A 25,877-nucleotide genomic window follows, 5' to 3' on the forward strand; every position below is an offset into this window, starting at 1 on the left:
CCCGCGCGGGAGCCTTGCTGTAATCCCCCTCCTCCCCATCTCAGACTGTGAGGGGCGCACCGGGTGGGGGAATGGGTAAATAACTGGCCCAAGGCCCACCTTCCCGGTTCTCCCTCCAGTTTCCCGCGGCCTGACTGCACGCTGGGCAACGCAGCCCCTCGGGAACCTGACACCAGGTAATGTGGCCTCCGCCCCGTCCCAGGTCTGGCTGCATCCCCTCGAACCCTTGCCTGCCCGGGTCCAAGTGCGGATTTTCTCACGGAAGGTTAACCACCACCCCCATCCCCTAGCCGGGGCCCGGGAGGAAGAGATGCCCCGGCTCTCTTGTTGACCCTGCCGCAAACGTCGACTTCGAGCGCAGAATACTCCCCAGAGTGTTGGGTTCTTGATACCCAGCCCGGGAGCGCGGAGAGTGAAGGAGGGACCGGGAGGGGAAGGCGGGGACGCAGTGGGTGAACAATCAATGGCTTAGCCTAGTTTCCCCGCAGGAGCTACCGCCCATCCACCGTCTATGCAGGCACCAGCTGGCGGCAGCATCTTTTTAGGTACAAGCTGCAGGGAGGCAAAAGCTGGCTGGGGGGCCGGGAGCCCAGGGCACGCCGAGAGACTCCAGCCCCCCTGCTGCGCCCCAGCCTCAAGATGCTCTGGGCTTTATGAGGTTCAGTTACCGCGGAGTCCTCCATTAACACCTCCTCTGATTATTGAGAGGCTGGAAGGGCTGAACGCAGCCTCACAGCGTTTCTCTGGGCACCGGCCCGCGTCTGTGCCCTCTGCCCACCCCTTCTTCCTCCCCCTCCCGATTTGGAAGTATTAAACAGAAAATAAAAGACAGGTGGAGAGAGCTAAGGGTCAGAGGTGAGGGAATCAGATCAACTCCAACGGGGTGGGGGAGAGAGAGAAGGGAGAAATTAATTTTCATCCAACGCTTTATTTATTTATTTGGATTAACAGAGGGACCCTCAGCGAGACGCGAGGACTGACCCGCACCCCTGGCCGCCGCCTCCCGCCTTTCCTCGCCGAGAACCGAGTTCTAGCGGGGGAAACGTCTGACATCTGGACCTCAAGGTAAGACCCTGATGGAGATGTTTTAGTCGGAGCAGTTTTCTGCCCTCGGAGTGCGCTCGGACTGCCGGGAGTTTCAGGGACGTCTTGGGAGCCTACCAGAGGAAGGTCCGGCTTTGCTCCAAGCCGAGTCCCTACCTGAGGTCTCCGCGTGAGGAGCGGTTTGGACGCGCCCCACCGGATGGGAGGAGGTGCTTGGGGAAGCCGGGCCGTACCGCCCGGCTGACGCGCGGCTTTTCTCTGCCAGTGCAACCACCATTACGGCGTGATCCACTCCTTTTCCTCCAAGAATGCTGAACGGTACCACTCTAGAGGCAGGTGAGTTATGTGCCAGGTTCCTTGTGATGTTCTCTGCCCCTTGGGCCAGTGCGTATGCCATGTGAGTGTGTGTGCGTGTGTGTGCGCCTTCGCTGGGTGGAACGAAGAGGAGTGTGTGTTTGTCTTAAAAATTGAACCGCGCTTCGTAGGCTCAAAAACACACATTGGTTTTCAGTCTCCTGATAGGATTCCTGAAACCTTCGTTTTCCTCCTTTTGCCTTTCTCTTTGACTGTCTTCGACTTTCCTCAGGATCAGGGTCCGGGGCGCCAGGCAGAGGTCCTGGTTCCACTGATCCTCCAGTAGTCAGCGGTGCAAGGGACGCGCTCCCGACCCTCCGCTGAGCTGCTGGGGATGTCTCTTTCTTGGAAGGGATGGAAGTGGGGGCCGAGAAGACACCGTTTCTCACCCGTGCAGGGGTTAACTGGAAACTGGCTTCACCCACATTCTTTTGTTGTTGTTCAGTCCTAACCTAGCGCAGCAGTTTCTGCGCCGGATCTCAGTGGACGCAGTGCGGGACTTCTCCCTTTATTTCTGCGGAGCTGAGGGCAGGAGGCGCAACAAATCTCAGGTAAAAGAGCATCAGATTTCAGAAGCACTGTATTCTAAACTTGGCGCAGTCCCCTTTGGGGAGAAGAGCCCATAGGCTATAGAGGATAGAGGTTTGAAGGAAGCAAAAGCCGGCGAGAGGCTTTTTGTCACGAAGGGTGAGGGTAGGCAGAGAACGTGCGAAGGGGCAGGGCCTGGCCGGGGAGTACTGCCCAGCGAGAGACTGGCAAGGGTGTGCAGCTGGAGCGTGGCCTCGGGTCCCCCTTTCCAGGCAGCCGAATTCCCCCTGTCCCAGCTCTGCTTGGCTCACTTCCATTTGTCTTGAGGGAGGCCCCTCTAGTAGGACTGAATCAGAAGTGCGCCCGTGTAGCAGCCTCAGTATAGATCTGCCCACCCAGGTGTAGGGGGAAGTTTTACACATAGAGTATTTCAGTCTCCACTGTCTGGAGAAAGGCCCCAGCGTGTCCCGGCCATCCTCTCACCTTCCATCCAGCGCAGCCCGGGCATCCAGGGACAGGTGGCATGACACTGAACGCATGTTTCCGAGCCTCAGGATGACGCTGACGTTTCACTGGGCCTTGGGGTGCTCAGGACACTGCCAGAAGCTGGATACTGTTTTAAGAGTCTCGCCTTTCAAACCAAAGGGGCTCCTTAACCAGCTTAACAGGGTCTGGAGGAAAGGTAACACCTCCTTCTTTAAAGGGCAAACTTAGAGGCACAGAATCATGGCCTCCAAAATTCAGGTAGAAAGAGACCTTAAGTCACCTTTGCTCTCAAAAGATGCACATTTGTTGGTTACTTCTTCCCTCTCAACCCTAACTGTCCTGTGGGTTTAATTTCCTTTTCCTCTCCCCTGGGGAGTTCTACTGGGCTCGGGTTCTTCGCCCAGGTAGACCCACCTGAGCCCGCGACAAGGGCGCTGCAGTCTTCTTGACCTTCATAGAGATTCTGAGATCTCGAACTCTCAGTTCCATCTACTATGCTCCACTATAGTCTGGCCGTCCACTTTCCTAAAAGCGGCAACAGTAGTGGGATGGGTGCTGTCAGAATAGAAAGGAAAGAAAGCTTAGTGGACTGCGTGTGCTCAATTGTGAGGGAGAGCAGTGCTGGTCAAGGGACCTGCCCCATTATTCCTGGTAGAGCTCTGAATTTAGAGGAGACTTAAGATCCTATCCCCGATGCAGGTTAGAGAGAACCACATGCACCTGTCCCATCAAGTGAGGAAGTGGCTCAGCCCAGGAACTGAAAAAATGAACACTCTAATTTTTATAGAACACTTGCGGGCCATTCAGACTAGAGCTGGGAGAAGGGGGAACATTTCTTTTTTTTTTTTTTTTTTTTTTTTTTTTTTTTTTTTTTTTGTCACCAGCCACCAGGCCTCAGCCCCTCTGCTGGAGAGGTGAAAGGAGTACAAAGATGCTCTCTTTATTTAAAGTGCTTAAAGTCCTTTGAGAATGAGGAGCCGGGAGCTCTTAGGCAATCTCTCTTGGGGGCTCCAAGACAAAAAGTAGAAAACCCAGGGTCACACACCCAATTTGAGGGCATTCCTTCCCATTCTTCATGGGCTTCCTCCTTAGGAACTATTAGAGGAGGCAGGTCTGGACCCATGGGGACCTATTTCTGCAGAGCTAACAAGGACCTCCCAAACTCCAGCAGACCCCCACCCCACCCCCAACTTTCTCCAGACTTCCTGCATTTGCCGCGAAGGAAGAATCCTGGCAGTTTGCTTCTTTACAGGAAGTAGCAAATGCCACTGAATGCAGGAACTTATAACCTGAGTTTTATAAGAGCAACAATAGCTAGGATTCAACTTGGAAACTGATTGCAGAAGGTGTTCTGCCTTGCCTGTACCTAGATGATTAACAAATATGTGTGGAATCGAAGAATGAATGGATGATTGGAGGGCTTACAAAACCTCTGTGTTTGGCTTCCCTGGAGACTCTGTAAAGTTCTGGCTTTTTCCTGGAGTTGTTTAACTTTCCCTGCATGTAGTCTCCAAAGTTCTATCTCTTGCAAGGTAACAGTGGTATTCTTGCGTTCTTTGTTGTTGATTTTGCTGAGTAGGGGCAATATGCAACAAGAACCAAACCTAATTTCAAACACCCCCATTTGGGCATTGGGAGAGGGTTTAGCACAGAAACTAGACAAAGTCAGTTGAAGTCCTGTGTTTACTTTTTGCTTGGAGCTTCCTTGGGTGAATTGACTGAGTGGACTTCGCAGAGACTCCTCCTCCTCCTCCTCCTCCTCCTCCTCTTTCTCCCTCTCCTCCTCCAGCTCTGAGTCAGTTTAGCCTCTGACTTGTGTGAAGGCAATCTGCCCCTTTGTGAGAGGACCTGCTGTCTCTGAAAGGACTGCTGCCCCCAGCCCCTCCTCAGGGCCCTTCTTGTGTGCACGTGGGTTTGAAAAGCTCATTGATTCCCATCCAAAGGGGCTAATTACATTACTTACAGTAAATAGCAGCCCTGCTGTCAGGTATAGCTGCCAAAGTAAGGAGGAGGGGGATGTCTCCAGCTTAGTTCACTTGATTGGCTTCATTTTTGTGTGAAATTGTGTTTTATGAGCTGCATTCTGGCACCCGGAGGACCTAAACTGAGTCCGGTCTGCAAATAACATTATTTTTGACCCTGAGAAAAAAGGAGGGGAAGCAGTAGAGTCTTGAGTTTCATGGAAGAGGCCACTCCAGCAGCCTCAGAAGGCAACGCTTTGGGACAGGAAGTCAGGCTGCTGCACCAGGGGCCGTTTCCTCCCTCGCTTTATTTCTGCCTTCCTTCCTTTCGCTTCTTCTCATCCTCTCCCTTCCTTTTTTCTTTCTTTCTTCTCTCCCTCCCTTTCTCCCTCTCTCCCTGGATTTTCTCCCGTGATCTTTCTAGCTTTGGCCACAGTTCCCTGTCGGGCTCCCCCGGGCGGAGGGAAGTGGGTCTGCGGCCGGGCGGCTCTTCTGAGGTGTCTGGGATGTGCCAGGACACAGGCACCGCAGTCCTGGGAAAGGCGGCAGGAAGTAGTGGGGAACGCAGGCTGACGACCCGGACGAAAGGAGCAGAGAGAGGCCCGCGCGTCCTGCTCTCTGGGTAAAGCCACGCTGGTTCCTGCCGCAGTGCTTCGGACCCCTAGGGGGCCTGTGGCCGTTTGAATGAATCGACAATATCAGAGTATTGTGGACACTTTTTAATGGGGCCGGGGAGGGGCCGCCGCTACCGGGAACAGAGGGCGACAGAACAATCCCACCTCTTGTGAGGAGCAGGTCTGCCATTCTGCTTATCCGTTCTCACCTTCCCCTCCTCCACGGCAAAGAGTCCCCTTCACACCCTTCTGAGTGTGCGGGTGCGCCCAGTTTTACAAGTCCCCTGTCCTGCCAGGGTAGTGGGAGCAGCACGCTATGGGGCTAGCGCCCAGACCTGCGGCGGCAGGCGCCAAGCTCCCGGGAGGCCCCAAGTTGCTTCCCATATTGGCAAGTTTCAAATGAGACATTAGAATCTCCGGCAGCCTTCCTTCAAACCTGAACCGGGGAAAAGAATAAGCCGCCCTATGGCCAAGGCTCAATTGCATACCCACGTGTACAAGTCCATGCCCTGTCCCCTACACTCTGCTTTTCTCAAAGAAAATTGTTTTGCCAAAAGTAACCCTGAGAAATGTAGACGCTCCAAACGCCCTTTCCACTTTGGATGAAGCCCACACCTAGTAGGGTCTCCAGCCTTCAAGGAGGTGAAGCAAAGACCTGCATTGTCAGACAGCTGCTTTTAAAAGTGGATTGAGGAAGATGGGATGGGGAGGAGAGGAGCCAACATCATCTCCACTTCAGTAAAGTGCTTACATTTCTGCGCAATATTTATGCATTTCTGGTAACAGTCCTGCAGGCTGGGGATGAAAAAGTCCACAAGGAGCAAACCCAAAGTTTGAAGTTGATATTCTGTGGGTCCTGAGCCAAGGTCTGATCTTGAACTCGGATCAAATAGGCGGGCTCTAGGCCTCCTGCACCAGGGCGGGGACAACAAGAGCTCCTTTTCCCCTTTAAAATATGACTGCTGGGAACTCTTGGATGTGTGTGTGTGTGTGTGTGTGTGCGCGCGCGCGTATGTGTGTGTTTTGTGGGGAGGTAAATGCCCCCTCCTCCTGCCTCCCCGCTCTCTATCCCCCCACCCCTTTGTAATGTTTGTCCTGCTTGCCCATCACCAGGGGGTTGAGAGGAGTATGACAGGTCTTTGTTGTCTGAATAAAAATCCGTGGCAGCTCCGGGGAGAGAACTCCTCCTACTAAATTATCAAAAATGGGCTGGCTTTAGTCTCTTAACAAATTGGACACAGCTCAGGCAGGAGCAGTCCCCAACCCAACCTACAGGAACTGGGAACTTGCAAGCAGTCAGGGAACGCTGAAAATAGCACTTCTTTTTCTTTCTTTGTGTTCAAAACTATTTTCTTTCTTCACCAGATTTTGTTTTCCTCCCCCCGCTGCAGTTGTTTCCCATTAGTAACTCGATCTCTCAGAGCAGTAAGATTCGCCTTCTACGCCTCTTTTCCCCTCCACCCGAATTGTTTGTTTTCTGCACATCTCCTTCAGGGAGCCGCTGAGGCTTCCCCCCACCACTCTTCCCACTTCTTTTTGCTTCCCCTAGGCTCCCCCAGCAGACCGATTTCCACTCCGTCTCTTTCTTCTCCTCCTCTCTCTCCCTCTTTCCCTCCATCCCCGAGCCTCTCTGCGCTCCCACAGCGCAGCCCTCTCGAGTCCCTTGCCTCCTTCATTCGGATGAGCTGAAAGCCCCGGGCGTGTGTATATGGAAATAGTGGGGTGCCGAGCAGAAGACAACTCGTGTCCTTTCCGCCCCCCAGCCATGCTTTTCCACGGGATCTCCGGAGGCCACATCCAAGGCATCATGGAGGAGATGGAGCGCAGATCCAAGACTGAGGCCCGTCTGGCCAAAGGCGCCCAGCTCAACGGCCGCGACGCGGTAAGGAAGGGCTCCCCCGCGGCGGTAGCCGGGCACCCCTGCGCCCTCTGTTAAGCCAAGCCGACTCCCTGGCCAGAGGAGATCGGGGGCGGCGGGTCGTAGAGACGTCCGCTTGAGGCTGGCGGGTGGGTTTTCTCCGGTCCACCTAGGTCTGCAGGGCTAAGAATTGGTCGTTTTTCTGAATTGAAATGTCTGCATTAGTTGACTGTCCTCTGTTGCAGCTGATTCCGAAAGAGCAGGGAGAGGAGCTGGGAGGAGGTGGAGTGGGGAGGTGGCATTATCTTCTACAGACCTCAAGATTCCCTTGATTCCGGGGCGGGAGTCTCCCCGGCGAGGATCCGCAGCTCCGAGGGCAAGCTGGGCTCAAGCTATAAGAGGACAGCGCGCTGCCCAGGCATCCGAGCCAAGCAGGAGCCCAGGTGGCCTTAGTCTCTGGCCCTGATGACCGGACCTTTGGAGCAGATTCGGACGCGACTGGGTCATTTCCAGTTCTCTAGACGCTCTGGTCTTGGGACCCCTAACCGAGAGAATCTCAGGGTTTCTAGCATCCTGACTCAGTCCCTCTAACGAGACAGCACTACGTTTAGCGCCGGGACCGGGCGGGTGTCATGTGTAGGGGGAAATCAAATAAAACATATGGAGGAGCGCGGCACCCAGTCGAAACGCATGAACTTTGTAACCAACCCTTAAATAAGCTAATCAACTACCACTGTTTCTACTATCCCTAATGATAAAGTTATGTCCTCCTAATAAAGAAAACCAATTACTTATCTAAGTGCTTCCCTTTCCCGATTACTAACTGGAGAGGGGGAACTACAGAAGTCTCCGGAAATGATTTCAGCCAAATATAGCTGTGTAGATCCTTTGGTATCACAGTAGAACTTGTAGCCCAAACTAATCAGGAGACTGCTCTAGCCCTGTCAGCTGGGTTTTGGGTCCGGGCAAGTATCCCAACTGGTGAACTTGTCTATATTTGTAACACTTATTCAGTGCCAGGGCCCCTGGTCGGAGTAAAGGGCTAAACTTTACTTTTTCAGGCCCGCTGAAATTTCATGGGGAAGTTCAACCCATTTCTGCTAGTCGTGAGGGAAATGTCCGGAGGTTAACTACTTTTCTGTTTTTCTGGTCATCACGTTTAAAAACAAATAGTAGCAACCCAAACCCAAATTTTGCAGTGGGGCTGGGATCCTCAAGGTGGGGCCACTGGGGCATCCTCAGTCCGGTCAGTGGGACCCAGAAGGGAAGAGTAACTTGGGCACTAAACAGATTTTCAAGACAAAGGTCTCAGTACGCCTGTTGATGCTAGGGAAAGAGGGGACTGTATAGAGTGGGCCGGACAACGGACCCTCTTTCGGGTCCGTTATTGGGAACGGGACCAATAGTCCTGAAAATTAGGGAACAGCGGGGTCTGTCAAATATATCTCAATCAAAACGAAGTCGACCAAGTTATGAGCACAGGTCCAATAATCTCCCCTTTGCTTTTGATTTCAGTGCTGCTTATAAGAATTTAGAGAAATCAAACTGTAATATTTTTTGTTTAAAATAACCTGTGCTCGTTGAAATTTCCATTTCACTCCCCAATCATTTCCGTTGTTTTATTTTGTGTGCGTCGAAAGCCACAATTTTTAGCTTGTATTTATTTGAATTCGGAAACGATCACCAAACTATAGTCAATATTCTCCCAGTCCTTTTTAAGCGAGGCTTCTGATGGCGGGGATGTCTTTAGGCTAATAGTCCCGGGAGGACGCGAATGCCGGTTTAGGCGGATACGGAAGAAAGCGAGCGAGCGGTAAAGAGATAAATCACAAATGTTTTCCCGACTTTTGCCTTTGTGCAGTGGACCCTGGCCCCTGCCGCGCTCCCTGCACGCCCTGGGCTCGGTCTTCCTAGGGGAGAACCCCGCGTCGTGCGGCGACACCGCGCGCCCTCCTCAGCCTTGCGGTGTGCTTTCTTTGCAGGGCATGCCCCCGCTTAGCCCGGAGAAGCCCGCCCTGTGCGCCGGCTGCGGGGGCAAGATCTCGGACAGGTACTACCTGCTGGCTGTGGACAAACAGTGGCATCTGAGATGCCTGAAGTGCTGTGAATGTAAGCTGGCCCTCGAGTCCGAGCTCACCTGCTTTGCCAAGGACGGTAGCATTTACTGCAAGGAGGATTACTACAGGTACTCCCCTACACCCCCACTTTTTACGCCCGCCCAAGTACACCTGGCGGGGTTATCTGCCTGAGCTCGGAATCCCCTCTCCGTCTCCCACCTTTTGCCCCATTCCAAGTGCGGTTATCATTTCGAAGACCAGGGAAGCCCACTGCATATGCCTTCAAGCTGCAATCTCCCTGACCGACGGTGAGGGTGGGTGGGAGGGACATTCAAGGTCTAGAGCTTTATCAGCGAATACCACGCGCTCCCATCACTTCTCAGCTTGGCTGGAGGAACTTGGGGAAATCTGGGGAAGAGTAAATGGACGTGGTCTCCGTCGACTGAGACTTTACTGGGTTTTTGTTTTCCGCTTGCTACGAATTGGGCAAGTTCTGCGCCTTGAAACTGAACTAGTGGCTCGGGCAGCAGCAACAGAGTGTTAGGTTTTCGCAGGTGGCAGGAGACTCTGTAAATGACTATGAAAAGGAATAAATGCCATTGCCAAAACCCAAGCCACTCGGTTCCGAGGTCCTTTTATCGCTAGTTACAACCACGTCCGCCAGATTGGAGAGAAAAGTCAGCAGCAGGCGTCTTTATTGATTCTTCTCAGTTATATTTCTGGATTGGGAAAGACAGAACTATGTGCAGGTGACCTAGCTCCGCTCTCAGCCCAAACAAGATAAGTGGTTAAAAAAATAATAACCTTTCCTCTACAAAATCGTCATTTTCCAGGACCGTGTCGGCATGTTTTCCCGCACACTAGCACATCCAGGAATAATTATATCTTCCTTCATTCATAGAATATTTTGTAATTGATTAACTGTTTTTACTTGGCATGGCAATTTAATATTCTAGTACTGTGAGTTAGATCGTTCTAACTAGTGGTTTGCTTTTTTAAATTTTTAAAAATTTGTTTTAATGTTCACTTTACAGAGAAGAAAACTAAGACTTAGTTGCCCGATTCTTCTGACTTTAATGTAAAGATCCTCTGTATTGGTTTATCAGAAAAGTCAAATAAAATTAATGCCCACTGTCCTGTCCTCCCGGAACCCTACCAGGTCCCAGTCTGAGGCCACTGCAGACCAAGCCCAGGTGTCGCGGGTGGGAGATGGCTCTGCCTTGCTTCAACTAGCAACCTGACTTAACTGTTTCCTTCCAGAAGGTTCTCTGTGCAGAGATGTGCCCGCTGCCACCTTGGCATTTCCGCCTCGGAGATGGTCATGCGCGCCCGAGACTCAGTCTACCACCTGAGCTGCTTCACCTGCTCCACTTGCAACAAGACTCTGACCACGGGCGACCATTTCGGCATGAAGGACAGCCTGGTGTACTGCCGCGCCCACTTTGAGACCCTCTTGCAAGGAGAGTATCCACCGCAGCTGAGCTACACGGAGCTGGCAGCCAAGAGCGGCGGCCTGGCCCTGCCTTACTTCAATGGTACGGGCACCGTACAGAAGGGGCGGCCCCGGAAGCGGAAGAGCCCAGCTCTGGGAGTGGACATCGTCAATTACAACTCAGGTGTGCCCCCTATCCTCACCCCCGGCGCAGCCCCGGCCTCCCTGAGGAAAATTCTTAGAGCTCCTTCCCCGTCCAGTCTGGCTGCAAGAGTGTGTTTTGCCCGATGCCTCTGTTCTCACCACGACCCCCTGTCACTCTGAAGGAAGGGAGAGAGGGAGGAGGAGGGAGGGGAGGGAGAGGCAACACTTTATTTAGGTTGTGGCAAAAAACACATCTATAACTATGGGGCTGTAGTGACTTCCCCCAAACAGGCAGAGCCAAAACGTTGTTGCCGGTTAGTTAATGAGCCCATTAGTTTCTGGCTCTCAGTTGGAGCAAAACAGCCCCTGGGCAATTTCTTTGTGGAGGCCAAATTATAGATCCTGGAGGAGGTTTCCTAAATACTGAAGAAAAAAAAGTCTTCAGAGCCCAACCCCAGTCTGTCTAGAGGGGTCAGAGGCTGTGGTCACCAGCCCAAAGTTAATCAGGAACACGGTTGGCAAGAGTGTTGAAAAACCTAATCCCTGATCTTGGCAAAAAGCAGTTGTAGGGGTGGGAATCACTCTCCACAGCTGAGCTAGCCTGTGTCTTTCCTAAGTCAGGATATTCATCCAGCCGTCTCATTCCTGGTGTGATAGACCATCCAGACATCCAGACCCCTGGCCAACTGAAAGAACCTTCAGGTCAGGCCCCCTGAGGAAGCTTAATGGTATCTCAGACCATTCGTCTATACTAAATCACCTTCTCTCTTCATTAGAAACAACCCGCAGGCAACAAGTCAAGAACACATTCTTCCTTGCTTTGGGGGACACGCCTATCATGTGTCAATCTCACATGCATCAATCTCCCATTGTTGGTAGCCGGCCCCCACTTCCCATCCTCCAGGTGAGGATGGTGATCCACTCTGCAGATGATACTCTAACTCTGAGCAGAACAGAAGCTCTTTTTGTGAGTCCCAATCACTGGAAAAAAAGAGGTATTAGTAAGCCCTGGCTAACTTTTGGGGAGCCTAAGGAACTTAACTGCTTTGGCTTTCAGTGCCCTGGCCCAGACCTGGCTGAGGATCTCAGCAGACTGATGCTCAGGACAGGGGAGACCATTCTGTTGGAAGGAACGTTGAGGACCGTATTATGGCAACCCCACTCTATTACTACGAATGCCCCCAGATCCACGCATAGGCACCCCAGAACACAGGATTTTGCCTGTTTTTCTCTTCCAGTTCACAGTGCCTGGTATGGTGCCTGACATTGCTAGTCAATGTAAAGAACAGTGTCCAGCCAGTTAAGTGATTTGCCCAAGATCACACAGCCACTGTGAATGTGGAGCTAAGGGTCCTGCTCTGAGTTTAGAGTTTTCAGGAGAACCCACACAGGATGAGTGGTTGCTCTCTCAGACCTCTGTTAGGCTCTCTCCTGGGATTCTATACCGCCTGATCTAACAGAAGAGGAGAATCCTTTATGGGCAAGCATAGCAGGTGGCCTTGCCAGGAGAATGGGGAGCAATGGGGAACACTGTGCCGCAGCACTTGTCCCTAGGGGGTTCATACCAGGGTTGCTGGATGAAAAGAAAAGGACCTGCCGGCTCACTGCAAATCTCACCAGGGTCGGTCAATCTGTATGAGGGCAGCGGGCGAAGCCCCAGGTTTTGGCAACCCTCAGTAGTGGCCGTGCCCTCACACTGGCCCCTGCTGTGCTGGGGCGGGAGATTTGGTTAGGGGCCACTTTGCCCAGCATGCTTACTTCATCTTCTTTGATGCGTGGTCCCCAGGGCAGGGCAGGCAGGGCACTAATTGTTCTTTATTAATAGAAGATGACATTGGAATCTCAAGCCACTCACCAAGGCCCTAATGCCCTAATGAGAGGGGGGAGACAGAGAGAGAGAGAGAGAGAGAGAGAGAGAGAGAGAGAGAGAGAGCGCCACTCATATACAACTAGCAAGATTTTTTTGGAAAGAAGGGATCTCTCAGCCCGGATAAAGTCCAGAAGGGTGAAGATTTCTAGCCAAACAGTAGGCAAGCCTGACTTTTTTATTCTTTATTTAATCTAATTAGCTAAATTTGATTTTGCCTTGGATCTTACTTCATGTTAGATCCAAGGAACTTTAAGAACAGTAGCATTTAGATTATACTTCTCTGAAAATAACTAGAGTGTACAAATTTATTTTTAAGAAGAATAAAAGAATCCTTTGGAGCCCCTTAGGTCTTTAGTTTGCAAATTAATGCTGCTACAAGTTGTTGTGGAGAAGGTCACTTTTGTCTTGCTCCCAAAGGAGGGAAAAATTGCTGAGGCCCCCTTAGCCCAAAGAGTTTGTACCTTGCACCACTACAAACTGGATGCCTCTTAGTTAACATCTACTCCATCCTTTCTGGACTTTTCCCAGAGACACTAGTAAATAGTATATGTATGTTAAAGATCAGGTTAAAATTATCTATGGGAATTGGTTTGAAGATTCCTGACCAGAAATCAGGCCATCATTTAAAACAGTGCTTGTGAATCTGATGCCACTTTGTTACAAAACTAGGGAAAGAAACCCTTCAGCAAATTAAACACATGTTAACATGTAAAAAATAAAATCCAGTTTAACTCATTGTTTTAGCCTTCTTTGGATTTTGTCTTGCCATCTCTCATTAAATGTAAACATTAAATGTAAACAAGTCTCATAAAGGGTAAGGTTGATACTAAACTAAGTATAATTTCCATAATAATGTTTTCAAAATGTGCAGAAAACATGTTTGTGATTCAAAGAATCTCAGAGAAGATGCGAAACTTGGCAAAGGCCAGCTAGTGCTTGCCATAGGGCAAATGCCGTTTAATGAGAATGTCCCTAGTTTCGTTTATATACCTCTGTGCAAATTAATCAGGCAAATATTTTAGAAAGAGACATGGAAATTTTACCTGAAATTGTAACTTGAAATAAAGCCCTCTAGGGATGAGAAGAAGATTTAGTTTAGGATAGGAAGCTCCTATTTGTGTAATTTAAACATTAATTGAGAGATTAAACTTTGGCCACTTCTCAAAATATCCTTTCCTTAAGTCCTTTCTTCCTATCCAAACTTTTAAGGGTTCCTGGTGGTTAAATTAGCCTGGCACTGACCCCTAGTGGTCTTCCAGGGATCAGTTAATTCTCAGAAGGTTACATACCTTCACAGCAGACGCTCACTTTAGGATGGGTGACCATCATGTAAGTGACTGGAAATAAAATACTTAGATATTCTCATTAACTTTATAATACTATATGTGAACTTACAGGTAGATATTTAAGACAATTTTAAGAGTTATCATTTCATCTCATAATTCGGGGAGTGGGGAAATCCCCTATAGCTATAGAAACAGGCCTTGGAGAAACAGTCATTTGCAAGTTATATAATGCATGTGTAGTTAAACATAAATAATACCAGATAATGCACTGTTACTCTGTAGAAGAAATAGGTTTCTCGATTAAGTTGCATAATATGAGATAACCCGTCACAGGAAAATCATATCTAGTAATATCTGTTTAATAAAGACCCAACAAGCTATCTCCTTACACATTGGATTATGTATTTTGTGTGGAAACGGGGCCTATAACTGTATTTAAAACACACTGAAAGGCTCTGCTGAATTTTTAATCAGCAATAATGGATATAGAAGGCATTTTCAGGGAAGCAATTTCATTAAATTTTACTATAATTATTTTTCATAAATTTCATTTTAAGAACTAATGATTATATAGTCATGTTGGGAATCATATTCATTTGTATATATTACCCTGGTGTGGAATGGCGGAAAGATGGCCAAGGGCATTATTTAAACACCAAGTCTTCTGTCCCAAGTGTAAAATTCAATTTGATGTGTTGTTCAGGAAAGGTTACATGTTACATATGATAGGAAAGAAATCTTACTTGAAGAACCCTCCGATGACTAACATGTGCCTCTTTGACTATTTTTTGTGGGTATATTTATAATCTGGTTATGAAATATGGCTCAGTTTACTGGAGATAAGTATAGTTTTATAGTAGGTCATAGAGATGCTGTTTCATCCATTTGAGGATATGAAAGTGCAATTCTGTCGAATATTTGAACTTGACATATCCCCACTGGGCCAAAATGGGATAAAATGTAATGCATACTCTTTCTGTTATCTTTGGACATATGGTACACTTTCTGGTGGAGTTTAAGAAGCCTACGTTTTACATTCAAATGTGTATATCTGACTTGGATTCTATTTCAAGTTGATTTAATTTTGCATTAATACCCACTTGTAATTTACTGATGAACAAAAGGCCCAAAGTCTTGAATGAATGCTTCTTGAGCTCCTGCCCCTGTGTTGGACTCAGGGAATCAGTCCAAAGGTGAATATGGTACAGTCATCTCCCTCAATGGACTCACCTGTTCTTTTGCCAAGTGTGTCCTCCTACTTACATGTCTTATGGAAATACAAACAAAGGAGACATTTGTTTGTATCTAGTCTTTTCACATTAGGAGGAATTTCTTATTAAGTGAGTTTTATATGTGGCTGACTTCTTGGTTGATGACTACAAAACTTTTGTATTTCTGTAAATATGCTGATTTGCTGAATAGTTTTTAAAAAGTAATTATAAACAGAGCCTACCAGGCAGATAACATTTTATTAAGCAGATTGGAAGAGCTAATATTAAGGGATGCCTCCCTTTTTTAAGATTCAGGTTTCTTTCTCCCTGGAATGACACGATCAGGTTGGTTTTAGATTTTCTATTATAAAGCAGTACAAGGCAGGATGATTCGATCTAAATTTATATAACTATCTGAAGGAAGAATTTAAAGAAAAAAAATTGCCATGTACTTTAATGTGTGAAGTTGGCTGAAGTTGGTTGTGTAAATATTTCACAAAATGTTTTCATTTTACAATTGTATTTCCTATGCAGAGCCAGTAGATTCTTGGAAATGACCCTTTAAATGTGCAGCTTTACATCCTGGGGATAATGACTTTCTGGCTGGTTTCAAAGACTGGGTTGTTTTGCCCTTGGTGCTGAGAAAGTCTTTGTAAGGGGAGAGAAAATGCCTCCCTCTCTCTGCCAGGCCAGCCAGGGGCACAGCTCACATCCCACTCATACACATCTGGAGCAAAAGGGACTAAGATCTGAGCCTAGAAATAAGCACCATCAGTGTCTCTCAACTGTGAGCTGTGGGGAGCGCTTCAGGCATGAACCGTGTGAAGGGAAGTCTGGGCTCATTCTCTTTCAGAAATATTTATTAAAATCACTCCAGGGGAAAAATATTTTCTTTCTGGTATAGCTCTGCGTTAACCAGTCATAGCTAAAAGCTGAAACAAATAATATTCTTATGGTTATATAAGAAATTCACAAATTTTAAATTTCTAACTTCTCCTCCTTTTTCAGCCTTTTCTAACTTTTTCCTGACTGAGAGAGTTCTAGGAATATGAGAAAAGGCTAACCATTAGAACTGACCTAGATGCTTCCTTAGTTGGCGGGCTCTCAGAAACTTTCAGACTTAAGAGAGTGGTAATACTTGTTTCTCTACGTCTCATGACAAAAAGCAGTACCTTCAGACAGTGTGTCTCATTCCAGAAATACAGACAAAAGGTAGAGTCTTAAAACACTGTGAGTGCGGGCAATGGGAAGCTGGTACAAATAACTATTTGGAAAAGAGTTTCTTCTTCTCACTCTCGTAGGTCTCTCTCACTCCCACTTTACTACTTAGGGTTTGTTCATATTCTCAAATTCTTCTAGCAACCATTAAGCAAAAGAGAGGATTTAACCAATATTTTTCTATTGCATAAACTTTAGTTGTATCTGCATTAACAGAGAAGTTCAGCTTATTTTAGCAATTATCTTCTTTCTTTTTGTCTAGATACTACTCATAATTGGGTTGACAGCATTTTTCACTGCTGCTTTATTACCATAGCAGTGTCATACAGCCTGCCATCATGTCAGCTAATGCAAGAATTTCCACTGAGTAGTTGTTTGTTCACTGTTGCTGCAACAGGTTGTAATGAGAATGAGGCAGACCACTTGGACCGGGACCAGCAGCCTTATCCACCCTCACAGAAGACCAAGCGCATGCGAACCTCTTTCAAGCATCACCAGCTCCGGACCATGAAATCCTACTTTGCCATCAACCACAATCCGGATGCCAAGGACCTCAAGCAGCTTGCCCAGAAAACAGGCCTGACCAAAAGAGTTTTGCAGGTAAGACACGTGCATCATTGACTGTGCATACATATCCCTTCCCCTTGCCAGTAAAAATAGTGCTCTTCCCTGGTTGGAGTGATGCAGTTATTTCCTGTATTGCTTCTTACTAGTTTATCTTAGCTATCTCCCTAGAGGATGTTCTGAGATTTTGCAGGGGCTTCATGGAGGGTTCCCAAACAGAGACCCAGTGTCTTTTTAAATACAGCCACATTCTCTCTACGTATGCAGAGATGGGCCCTCCAAAGACAGCACAGCTTGACTCACTGCTGTGCAAATGTGAGTGATGTTATTTGCACAGGCCGTGGCTCTATAGATTTCCATTAATATTATGCTCGGTGAACAGACTTGAGAGGGACCTGTTGGCACTGTGTTAACTCGGCAAACTTTTGGCAGCCTCACTCACCTTCCATATTCAGGTGGAACCTTTTTTCCACTCCTGAAAAGCCAAAAGTATGGTTAGTGTTTCAGCAACCAACTGGAGCAAGTATTTTCCTGCCTTAACAAACCATAATTAAAAACAAAATACTGGAAGTTAGTTCTGCTGTCCAATTGATTTCCTAAACTCATCATGGTAAGAACACATAAGTAATGAAATTATGATAGGTTGCTGTAAGTCACCTGTGATCTTCTCTCACTTCTTGGTGACAAATAGCAGGCATTTTAAATTCTGCTAAACAGTTTCAGGCTGTTTGAGTTCTGTGACCCTGGGAGTTTTTTTCTGTGTGAAGAATATATACCGTGTTTCGGGCTCACGAATGGCCTGAAGTCTATTTCAGTGATGTCCATTTCATATGAGTGATTCTTACTTTGCCATACTTTCAATGGCCCTGCCCCTTCTCAGTAGTTATTATAACAGTTGAGGAATCATCGTGTATTTCCCCCTCTTTATCACCATGTGTTCATTTCCATGGTATATCCGCTTAAGCATCAGTTGTTCCAAGTGGCACTTGTTAATGCTGCAGGATGGAATAAGTGCAGTTGAGAGAGAATAAATCCGTAGTGTTACTTGAATAACTTTGTTTTAAAAGAAAGGAAAAAAAGCCCCTTTCCTCCTAAGAAAAACAATTATATTTAAAAGGAGAAACATATATCCAAAAAAAAGAAGAAAGAAAAAGAAAAAGAGAGAAAGAAAAGAAATATAAAAATGAACATCGGTAAAGAAATCAATTGGGATTGGTTTGCAGGTTTGGTTCCAAAACGCACGAGCCAAATTCAGAAGGAACCTTTTGCGGCAGGAGAATGGGGGTGTTGATAAAGCTGATGGCACGTCGCTTCCGGCCCCGCCCTCAGCAGACAGCGGAGCTCTCACTCCACCCGGCACTGCGACCACTTTAACAGACCTGACCAATCCCACTATCACTGTAGTGACATCCGTGACCTCTAACATGGACAGCCACGAATCCGGAAGCCCCTCACAAACTACCTTAACGAACCTTTTCTAACATTGGTTTTTTTTTTTTTTTTTTTTTTTTTTTAAATTCTTCCTCTTCTTTTTATTATTATTCTAATTATTATTATTTTATTATTTACAAGACTTTTTTTTTTTTCTTCTAACCCACAAGATATTTGGGGAATAAAAATAACAGCTTGGTGTGTAGCATCTGCAGCCACTTGGCAAATGAGTTTACAGTATTGTCTCCTTTAAGTGAATATATTTTGTCTACAAAGTGTACTTGGATTTTTTTTTTATTATTAATTAGGTCTTTCAGTTGGTAAGGAGAGTTTTTGAATAATTCTAGCAAGTGCCTCTTAAAATTGTATGTTACTTATTTCCAGAATCTCGAAGAAAAAAAAAAAGAGTGGTATTATTGTGGGCAAATAATCATATTCCCAGTTAAATGATTAGGTTAATAAAGAACCAGATAATTAATTAGTTACTTTTTAAATCTTGCAATTGTATGTGTGATTATGGAGTTTTGAAAACGTTACATTTTTTAAATCTTAAAATTGAAAACTTGTTTTTAGTGTTTCTATTTCTTACCTGAACTGCTAATTCAAGTGAGGAATATGATGAAATAAAAGCATTAACTACAGACATTTAAAATAGTAATGATTAATTAGGTGAGAAATCTGTTACAGGAATGTGACTTTTCCTTCTCTTAGGGGCGTACAACTCTAAAAACTTTTTACTTGACTATTTATTTTTCAACATTTCAAAAATACTTAATCTCCCTGTGTATCCATGAAAATTCCGTATAGATTTTGACATTCCATAATTTTAACCTCCTAAAGCTAAAATCAATAGCTCGAAAACCATTCTTTCTAAGTTACTTTTTTTCCCAGGGAAAATGGAAATAAGCAAAATATAATGTTTTAAGAAGTAAAAAAATCAGTATAATTTAATTAATAGCTCTATTAATTGGCTTCAGCTGTACCATGATATTGTATCTGGCATTCTTTATGAATAATGTTTAAAATACCCAGCCTGGTAGACTTATACCAACAATTGGTTTTGTTTTGTTTTATTTTATTTTGACATAGGTTGACTTATGTATTGAAAATAATTTTTCTGATAGTAGAGATTTGAAGTTATTAGTCTTAAAGTAGATAAACTCAGAAGCCTTGTGGATGCTGATCTGAATATATTTCCTAGTTTACAGTAGTATTTTTTTTCTTTTAATTTAAGCTAAAATCTTAATGGTCTGGGCAGTGGTGAATGTTCATCTATTACGCTTCTGTTGTAGTTAAATACCAATTAGATTGTGGATTTCCTAAAAAAAATAAAAAAGAAGTCAAGATATATGTCTTGCTTTAGTGGATTGTTAAGAATAACTTTGCACATATTCTCCACTTTTTGGACCCCTTAAATCTCCTTTGGTGGTCGAAGTGGCTATTTAATAGATTTTAAAGGTGTCCTTCTGGCTGTATAAATGTGTGGTTACATATTGACAGTTCACTGCCCACATTAAAGTGCATTATTGTAACTTTTGCTCAGGGTCTTTAGAAAATTAGCACAGAAAGTAGCTTATTTTTTAAAAAAAGATGATGGAAGATAAGTTAACACTGTAACAGAAGAAAGGTGTGATTGCCATTATATATTTAGCAAGTATGGTTATCATCTTATATGGAGCTTAAATCTTGACTTTTCATATTTCTATTACATTTTGGGCATTTACCACTAACCAGACCAAACAACCTTGGTAAGGCTGAGATCTTATTAATACACTTTTACAGGTAAAATATTGACACTTATAAATTTTGTTCTTTGACAGAACAATATATGGTACTATAGATCTACTTTATTAAGTAGACTAATTATAACTCAGTTCTCCTATGTGCCTTATGATATAACTTGGAAGTAAGTTTGTGCAAAATCAGGATATATGTGTTGTTTGTTAAATTAACTGTTTTAAGCCCTTTTGACACCTCACTAGTTTTGTACTGTTTTACCTCTTATTTCTGAAACTCTTTTTATGGTGTATCCTGTTAGAGGGGACAAACATGTCATAGAAAGCAGTTGTGCACTCTTTCAAATATAGTTGATAAATTCAATAATCTTATATATTGAGCTTCGTGTTTATAGTACAGTAAGTGGTCTAGCAAAATTGTCCATGTTTCTTTGTTTATTGATAAATGCATTGTATAGAAACTATTTCCCCTAAATATTTATGGACCAAACAATTGTGATATATCCTATTAAATTTGTGTGAATAAACCATTTTGAATCTAAGGAGTTTTCTTTCCCATCAGTTTTATTTAAGTTTTAACCGTACTAATGTGTTCCAGCATCTATATAAAAGCTATTCAAATGGTAATACAAAATTTTTAGAAATATTTAAACATACAAATAGTTTTTAGATTTCCAAACTTCTGATTCATATGAAATGTTACACATTGTTGCACATGCAATGTAATTCAACCTAGAAATACCTTTGAATATATTTGCTTATAATAAAAGTAATGCCCCACTGATTTGACTCAGTCCAATTTTTAGAATAAAAAGGCTAACTAGCATATAAAGTAATTGCATGGAAAGAAACATTAAATATGATTAAGATTTCATGTTAGGTCTATTGAGCACAAATGGATATTTGTAAATCTAAATAGAAATTGCAGACCCCTAAAAGCCAAGTTGCTCTGTAGTTAATAAATTGTCACTATGATTTTTTTCAGGGAGAACAAATCTTGGGGCATTACAGCCAAACATCCCGACGTTTGAAAATTCCCTAAAGTATTAAAAGAAGGGGAAAAGTTTGATCGGAAATCCACTGCAGTGAAGACAAAGACACTATTAGGTTATGATAATCATACATTAAAAAATTTATTGAGCCAAAAAAAAAAAAAAGAGAGAGAGAGAGAGAGAGACTTAAATGTCATTTACTGAATGTTAACGAAACTTGTGTTCTTTATGGTGTCTAACACAACTGAAGGCCTGAAATTATGTGGTTTAAACAAAGTTAGATAAACCATGTACAAAACCAGAGCAACCTGGCAGTAATATGCCCACCCCATATTTGAAAAAAAAATTATTGAAAAAAATTTCACACATTTGTCAAGCACAAATAGTTGTAAAATAAAGTCCAAAACATTCATTTCACCTGCTTGCTAATGTGTATTAGTCCTGTTAATGGCATTTTCCAACTGTAAATTCAAAGAAAAGCTATCACCCATTTAAGAGTATAGGGATCAAACCCCAGTAATTTTAGTATTATTGTTTATTACTTCCTTTTTAAACAGAAATCTCTGCATGCACTTTTACATATGTCACCTCTAGTGTACACCTCTGTATGATGACTTATCTTTGCTGTTTCTTGTATGATAAATAGCTTTCATTAATAAACATTTATTTGATGCAAACATAGTTAACTTTATGTTAAACACACGCTGTTGAAATTAATTTTGAACACTTAAAGAGGCAGCACAGTACATTTACAACTTGTTATACTAATGAAAAAATACAAACAGCATAATGAGATTAAATTCTGGTAATCTAGGATAAAATTACTTGGATTTACCTTTTCATGACTTATTTTCATTTGTTGTATTCAATTGCCACATGTATTACAAATAAAAAATAAAGTGAACCCAAATTACAACAAAATAAACCTTAGAATAAACTATTGTGTAAAATTTCAGCAACATTTTTAGATTACTAGGGTAAAATTTAAAGATCCTATGTGAGTTTACATGTTTGCTATGCAATGAACAAATTTACTGAAGTATACAAATATATTCTGAACTATAAAAAGATCCAATCTTTGCATAGTTCAATTTACATATGATTATTACAAACAAGAAAGCAAATGGAAAGACAGACAAATATTTAGGAATGAGGTTTTTTTAATTGTTAAAGGGAATATTTGAAGAATAAATTTTTAGCTATTCCTATTTAGCTGTATATCCAAAGCATATGTTAAACAAACTAACATATAATTTCCGGAAAATTTTTCATTATGATGAAATTTTTATTATATGCAAATGAACCCTATGTAAATGATGTAACTTTTATGAATGACAGACATTAAATATTTCACTTACATGTATTCTCAGAATTTTGAATGTTTTCTTAAATGCTTTCACTTCCTGAATGCTAAAAAGAAAAAATTTTAAAGAAGAGAGAGCAACTTACTACTAAAAAAAAAAGCAATGCACCATGACAAGTAGACTATTTTGAGTGATCACAAATCATGTTGGTTTTGTCAGTAACTTGAATGTTTATGCCTCATTGAAACCTCATCCACAGCTATAGCAGCTGAAACAGATTTTCCAATGCATTTCCAGCCAGTTTATTCAAATCTTTGCCCTACAGTTTTGCCTTCTTTCGCTGTTCTGTCACCTATGGCAATTTCATTTAGAAGTATTTTGGAACTTCGCCTGGTTTTACAGACCTTTAAATATTTGTCTGGTATGTGAAATGCAGGAAGAGACCAGAGAGGGAAAGAACACAACTGAAATTAGACATCTGAAAAAAATAATACAAATTTGAAACAGGCACATTTTTTAAAACCAAAAAAAAAAAAAAAAAAAAAAAAAGAGGGAGAGAGAGAGAGAAAGGAGTACTAATTATGTGAGTGGGAAGAGAAAGCCTGTGAGGCAGAGTTGTAAGGTCTATTGTGCTTTACTGTGATGTAAAGCAGTCTTTGAGTCTGGGCAACTGCACACTTACTGTTCGGTGTGGAATAGAAAAATGTGGACCTCTTAGTTGAGAGCAGGGCACTAAATTTTCATAGCTTCTACCTCCCAATTGCCTGGGTTAGTCTAACTTCTGGCAGATTGATCTTGGGCAAAAAGCTTCACTGAGAGTTAGTGTCTGTGCGCTTTGGTTGAATAGCCACCTTAATACTGACTTACATAGTGGGTAGGTTTTTGATACCTCAAATAAGGATAAAACTCCATAATAAAGGACCCAAAGCAAACACTTTTAAAACTTAGGTGATTTTTCATCACCTAAAACATAAATAGCTTTATTTAGCAAAATCCCAGTGGAATCTACCATACATTCTTTTATAATAACCCTTTTTGGGAGTCAAAGTATTGTTTTTTATTAGCCACATATAAATATCATCTCATTTTCTGTTGCAGTGTGGCTGCAAGGCGTATTGTGGTGGAAAGCATTAGAACTGGGAAGCTCTGGAATGGAAATTTGGAATCATGTCATTCTAGGCTCTTAAAGAGAATATTAGGGATAATACTGTTGTAAAAAATAAATATAAACACCTAATTTTGTATGAAGTTTTGCTATTTAAATTTTAACTATGTTATAAACAAAGCTAGCTTTACTTGTAGAGAGTTCGTGTACTCTTGAGCTCATTCAATAGCTTTAACATTTTGTAGTCTCTTCCACAACAGGGCAAAATAAGCACAGTAGGACTTAGTCCAAATTGAAGAAATATCATTGAATTTTCTTTGAAACCACATATGTAGATAAACTCTGGATTGGCCTTTTAGATCTATTTTCTGTTTTTAGTAATTGCGAACAAACTCTCAATATTAATATAAATAAAATGTCTCTAATGTAAAGCCACAGCCCTTTGCTTCCAGTCAATGTCAAAAATAGGAAGTTTTGTTTAATGGTTTGCTGTTGATTTTAAACATTTTAATAATACTTGCTCTGCCCTCACAACAGTTTATTTTCAGAATAATATTATGATTTACCTTATTTTAAAAGTAAATTATAATTCTAACTTAAAATATTATTTTAAATGCCCTCTGGGAAGATTTCCATTTTATTTTATGAGGTTCCCTGGCAGTTGGGGGTGGGGGGCGGGTGGTGAGGGTGGGAGAGGGAAATTTCAGAACTGTGCATGATACTCAAGGAAAAGTCTATGACTATGATGTAAGTAGTAACATTATTGCCACAACTAAATTTCTGTTTAACTGTGTTGCAGAATAAGATAATTTTATCTAACATCATTCCCTACTTGCAACATTTCTCTGTGAATATTAACATAGTTAACCCTCCCCTTATCATGTATCACATCAATAAGTTTCTCCTCCCTTGGATTAATTTTTGCTTCTTTGCATTACATTTTATCTTGTGCTAAGATAACAAAAAGCAAGCAAAAATAAAGATCCAGATATTAGCCATATGTAGAAAGTTCCTGGTGTGCATTTCTGTGTACTTTTCCCTCACATATTAGAATTGTCAGGAACGTTTTTTTCTTTTGGAACTTTCTGTTTACATTTTGCATGATCTTATAAATTAACCTGAAGAGTAATTGGATACCTTTTATGGTTATTTGAAAATAAAATTTGCTACAAATAAGATGCTTCAGTCTCTGTTGCCTCATATTATGCCTGAATATATTAATTTTTTCTGTACTTTCATATCAAATCAGAAAATATTAACCTTAGAGGATATTTAAATTGTTATTTATGACAAATATACAAAGATGAAGAAATTGGAAGGTGAAATTGCCTTTACTTAATCATTCTCATTCTGCTTCTTTTCCTTTTCCAAAGCAACACAAATTATGAAGGGCTATCAGCTTTAACTTCAACATTCAAGGGTTTTGACAGCTTGCATCACTTAAAGTATATTTATTATTCAGTAAACTTTAATTCTGTAGAATAAATGCCCTTTATGAAGTGTGATTTTTGAAAGCACAAAGGTATTTCAGGATTTCAAGCAGCCAAAGCTGCTTGAATTCTGCAAACAGAGTAGTTTTTCAGAAGAAAAATATAGTGGAAAGTAATTGTAAATATAATATTTGTAACGTTTTACCTGATTGGTCCAAATACTGCACATGAATTTTAAAGAGTTATAAAAGCCTCCAAAATGTTAGGATGTAATTATGTGATGATTATTTTTGTAGTATAAATTGAGACAGTTTATTTTATAAATACAATTACCTAGTTACTTTATTGAGTGCAGATTCTGAGGTCTCCTTCTGGATATATTTTTTCTTTTATTATTATTTATTTATTTATTTTTTTTTGAGATAGAGTCTTACTCTATCACCAGACTGGAATGCAGTAGTGCCACCTCGGCTCACTGCAACCTCTGTTTCCTGGGTTCAAGTGATTCTCCTGCCTCAGCCTTCTGAGTAGCTGAGACTACAGGTGTGCACCACCACATCCAGCTAATTTTTGTATTTTTAGTAGAGACGGGATTTCACCATGTTGGCCAGGATGGTCTCCATCTCTTGACCTCGTGATCCACCCGCCTTGGTCTCCCAAAGTGCTGGGATTACAGGCGTGAGCCACCGCGCCCCACCTCCGTCTGGATATTTTACTGACAAGATGTTTATATTTCCAAGGGTTCTGATATATTTCCCTAGTTTTCTTCTTAAATTCAGCATCATCAGCCTGTGTATGTATGTGTGTTGTATATTTTCATCCTAACACCCATAGAAAGATATATATTTTTAAGAAGAAGGCTCATCTCTTCTAAAGCCAGTTTTTAATTGAAAGCAAAAGAAAAAGGTAAAATAATGGCAATTTTTCTTCAGTTGAGGTATTGTAATTTTAATAGGCCTACTTTTTGTTAGCCTAACATAAAGCTACGCTCTCCAAAGTCTCCCTGCTAATGCAGTAGGGGATCTTTCTAGGTTACTTTCTTTATTGAGCTTGGCCATACCTTTGCTTTTTACTGGAATTGTGTTGCCATTTTGAACTTCTCTGTTCAACAAAGTTTGGCAAATGCTTATAGTTCAACATAAACAACCACATCAAAAAAGGTAATTTTTGTTGGAATGAACAGTATAATTTACTTCATTTACTAAAAGAGGCACAGCAGAAACAAAAGGTTATATAGGACAGACACAGTGGT

The 25,877-nt window shown here is 42.9% G+C and overlaps 1 protein-coding gene across 4 annotated transcripts; it reads left to right on the forward strand.

Annotated features, from left to right (window-relative positions):
• Positions 1-1,331: 1,331 nt before the first annotated feature.
• On the forward strand, positions 1,332-24,373 carry LHX9 (LIM homeobox 9). 4 transcript variants are annotated; one of them, XM_030938704.1, is made up of 6 exons: positions 1,332-1,380; positions 6,751-6,869; positions 8,828-9,030; positions 10,163-10,518; positions 16,461-16,663; positions 17,851-19,006. In XM_030938704.1, exons 1-6 carry the CDS (start codon positions 1,353-1,355, stop codon positions 18,106-18,108), a joined length of 1,167 nt encoding a protein of 388 aa, XP_030794564.1. In that variant the 5' UTR covers positions 1,332-1,352; the 3' UTR covers positions 18,109-19,006. The 4 variants fall into 4 exon arrangements, with proteins under 4 accessions (XP_030794564.1, XP_010356546.1, XP_010356548.1 ...); XM_010358243.2 differs by lacking the exon at positions 1,332-1,380 and adding an exon at positions 11,779-11,782 and having other exon boundaries at positions 6,753-6,869; positions 10,163-10,520; positions 17,851-18,108; XM_010358244.2 differs by lacking the exon at positions 1,332-1,380 and having other exon boundaries at positions 6,242-6,869; positions 17,851-24,373.
• Positions 24,374-25,877: the final 1,504 nt, after the last annotated feature.

Source organism: Rhinopithecus roxellana, chromosome 1, assembly GCF_007565055.1.
Source record: "Rhinopithecus roxellana isolate Shanxi Qingling chromosome 1, ASM756505v1, whole genome shotgun sequence".
Taxonomy (NCBI): domain Eukaryota; kingdom Metazoa; phylum Chordata; class Mammalia; order Primates; family Cercopithecidae; genus Rhinopithecus; species Rhinopithecus roxellana.

What these genes read in the sequence shown, in the direction of transcription:
- LHX9 (XM_010358244.2), top strand. Translation starts at nt 6,696, where the DNA reads ATGGAAATAGTGGGGTGCCGAGCAGAAGACAACTCGTGTCCTTTCCGC. An exon ending in AGCTCAACGGCCGCGACGCG is followed by an intron (nt 6,870 to 8,827) that starts GTAAGGAAGGGC and finishes CTTTCTTTGCAG; the next exon opens with GGCATGCCCCCGCTTAGCCC. An exon ending in TGACCAAAAGAGTTTTGCAG is followed by an intron (nt 16,664 to 17,850) that starts GTAAGACACGTG and finishes ATTGGTTTGCAG; the next exon opens with GTTTGGTTCCAAAACGCACG.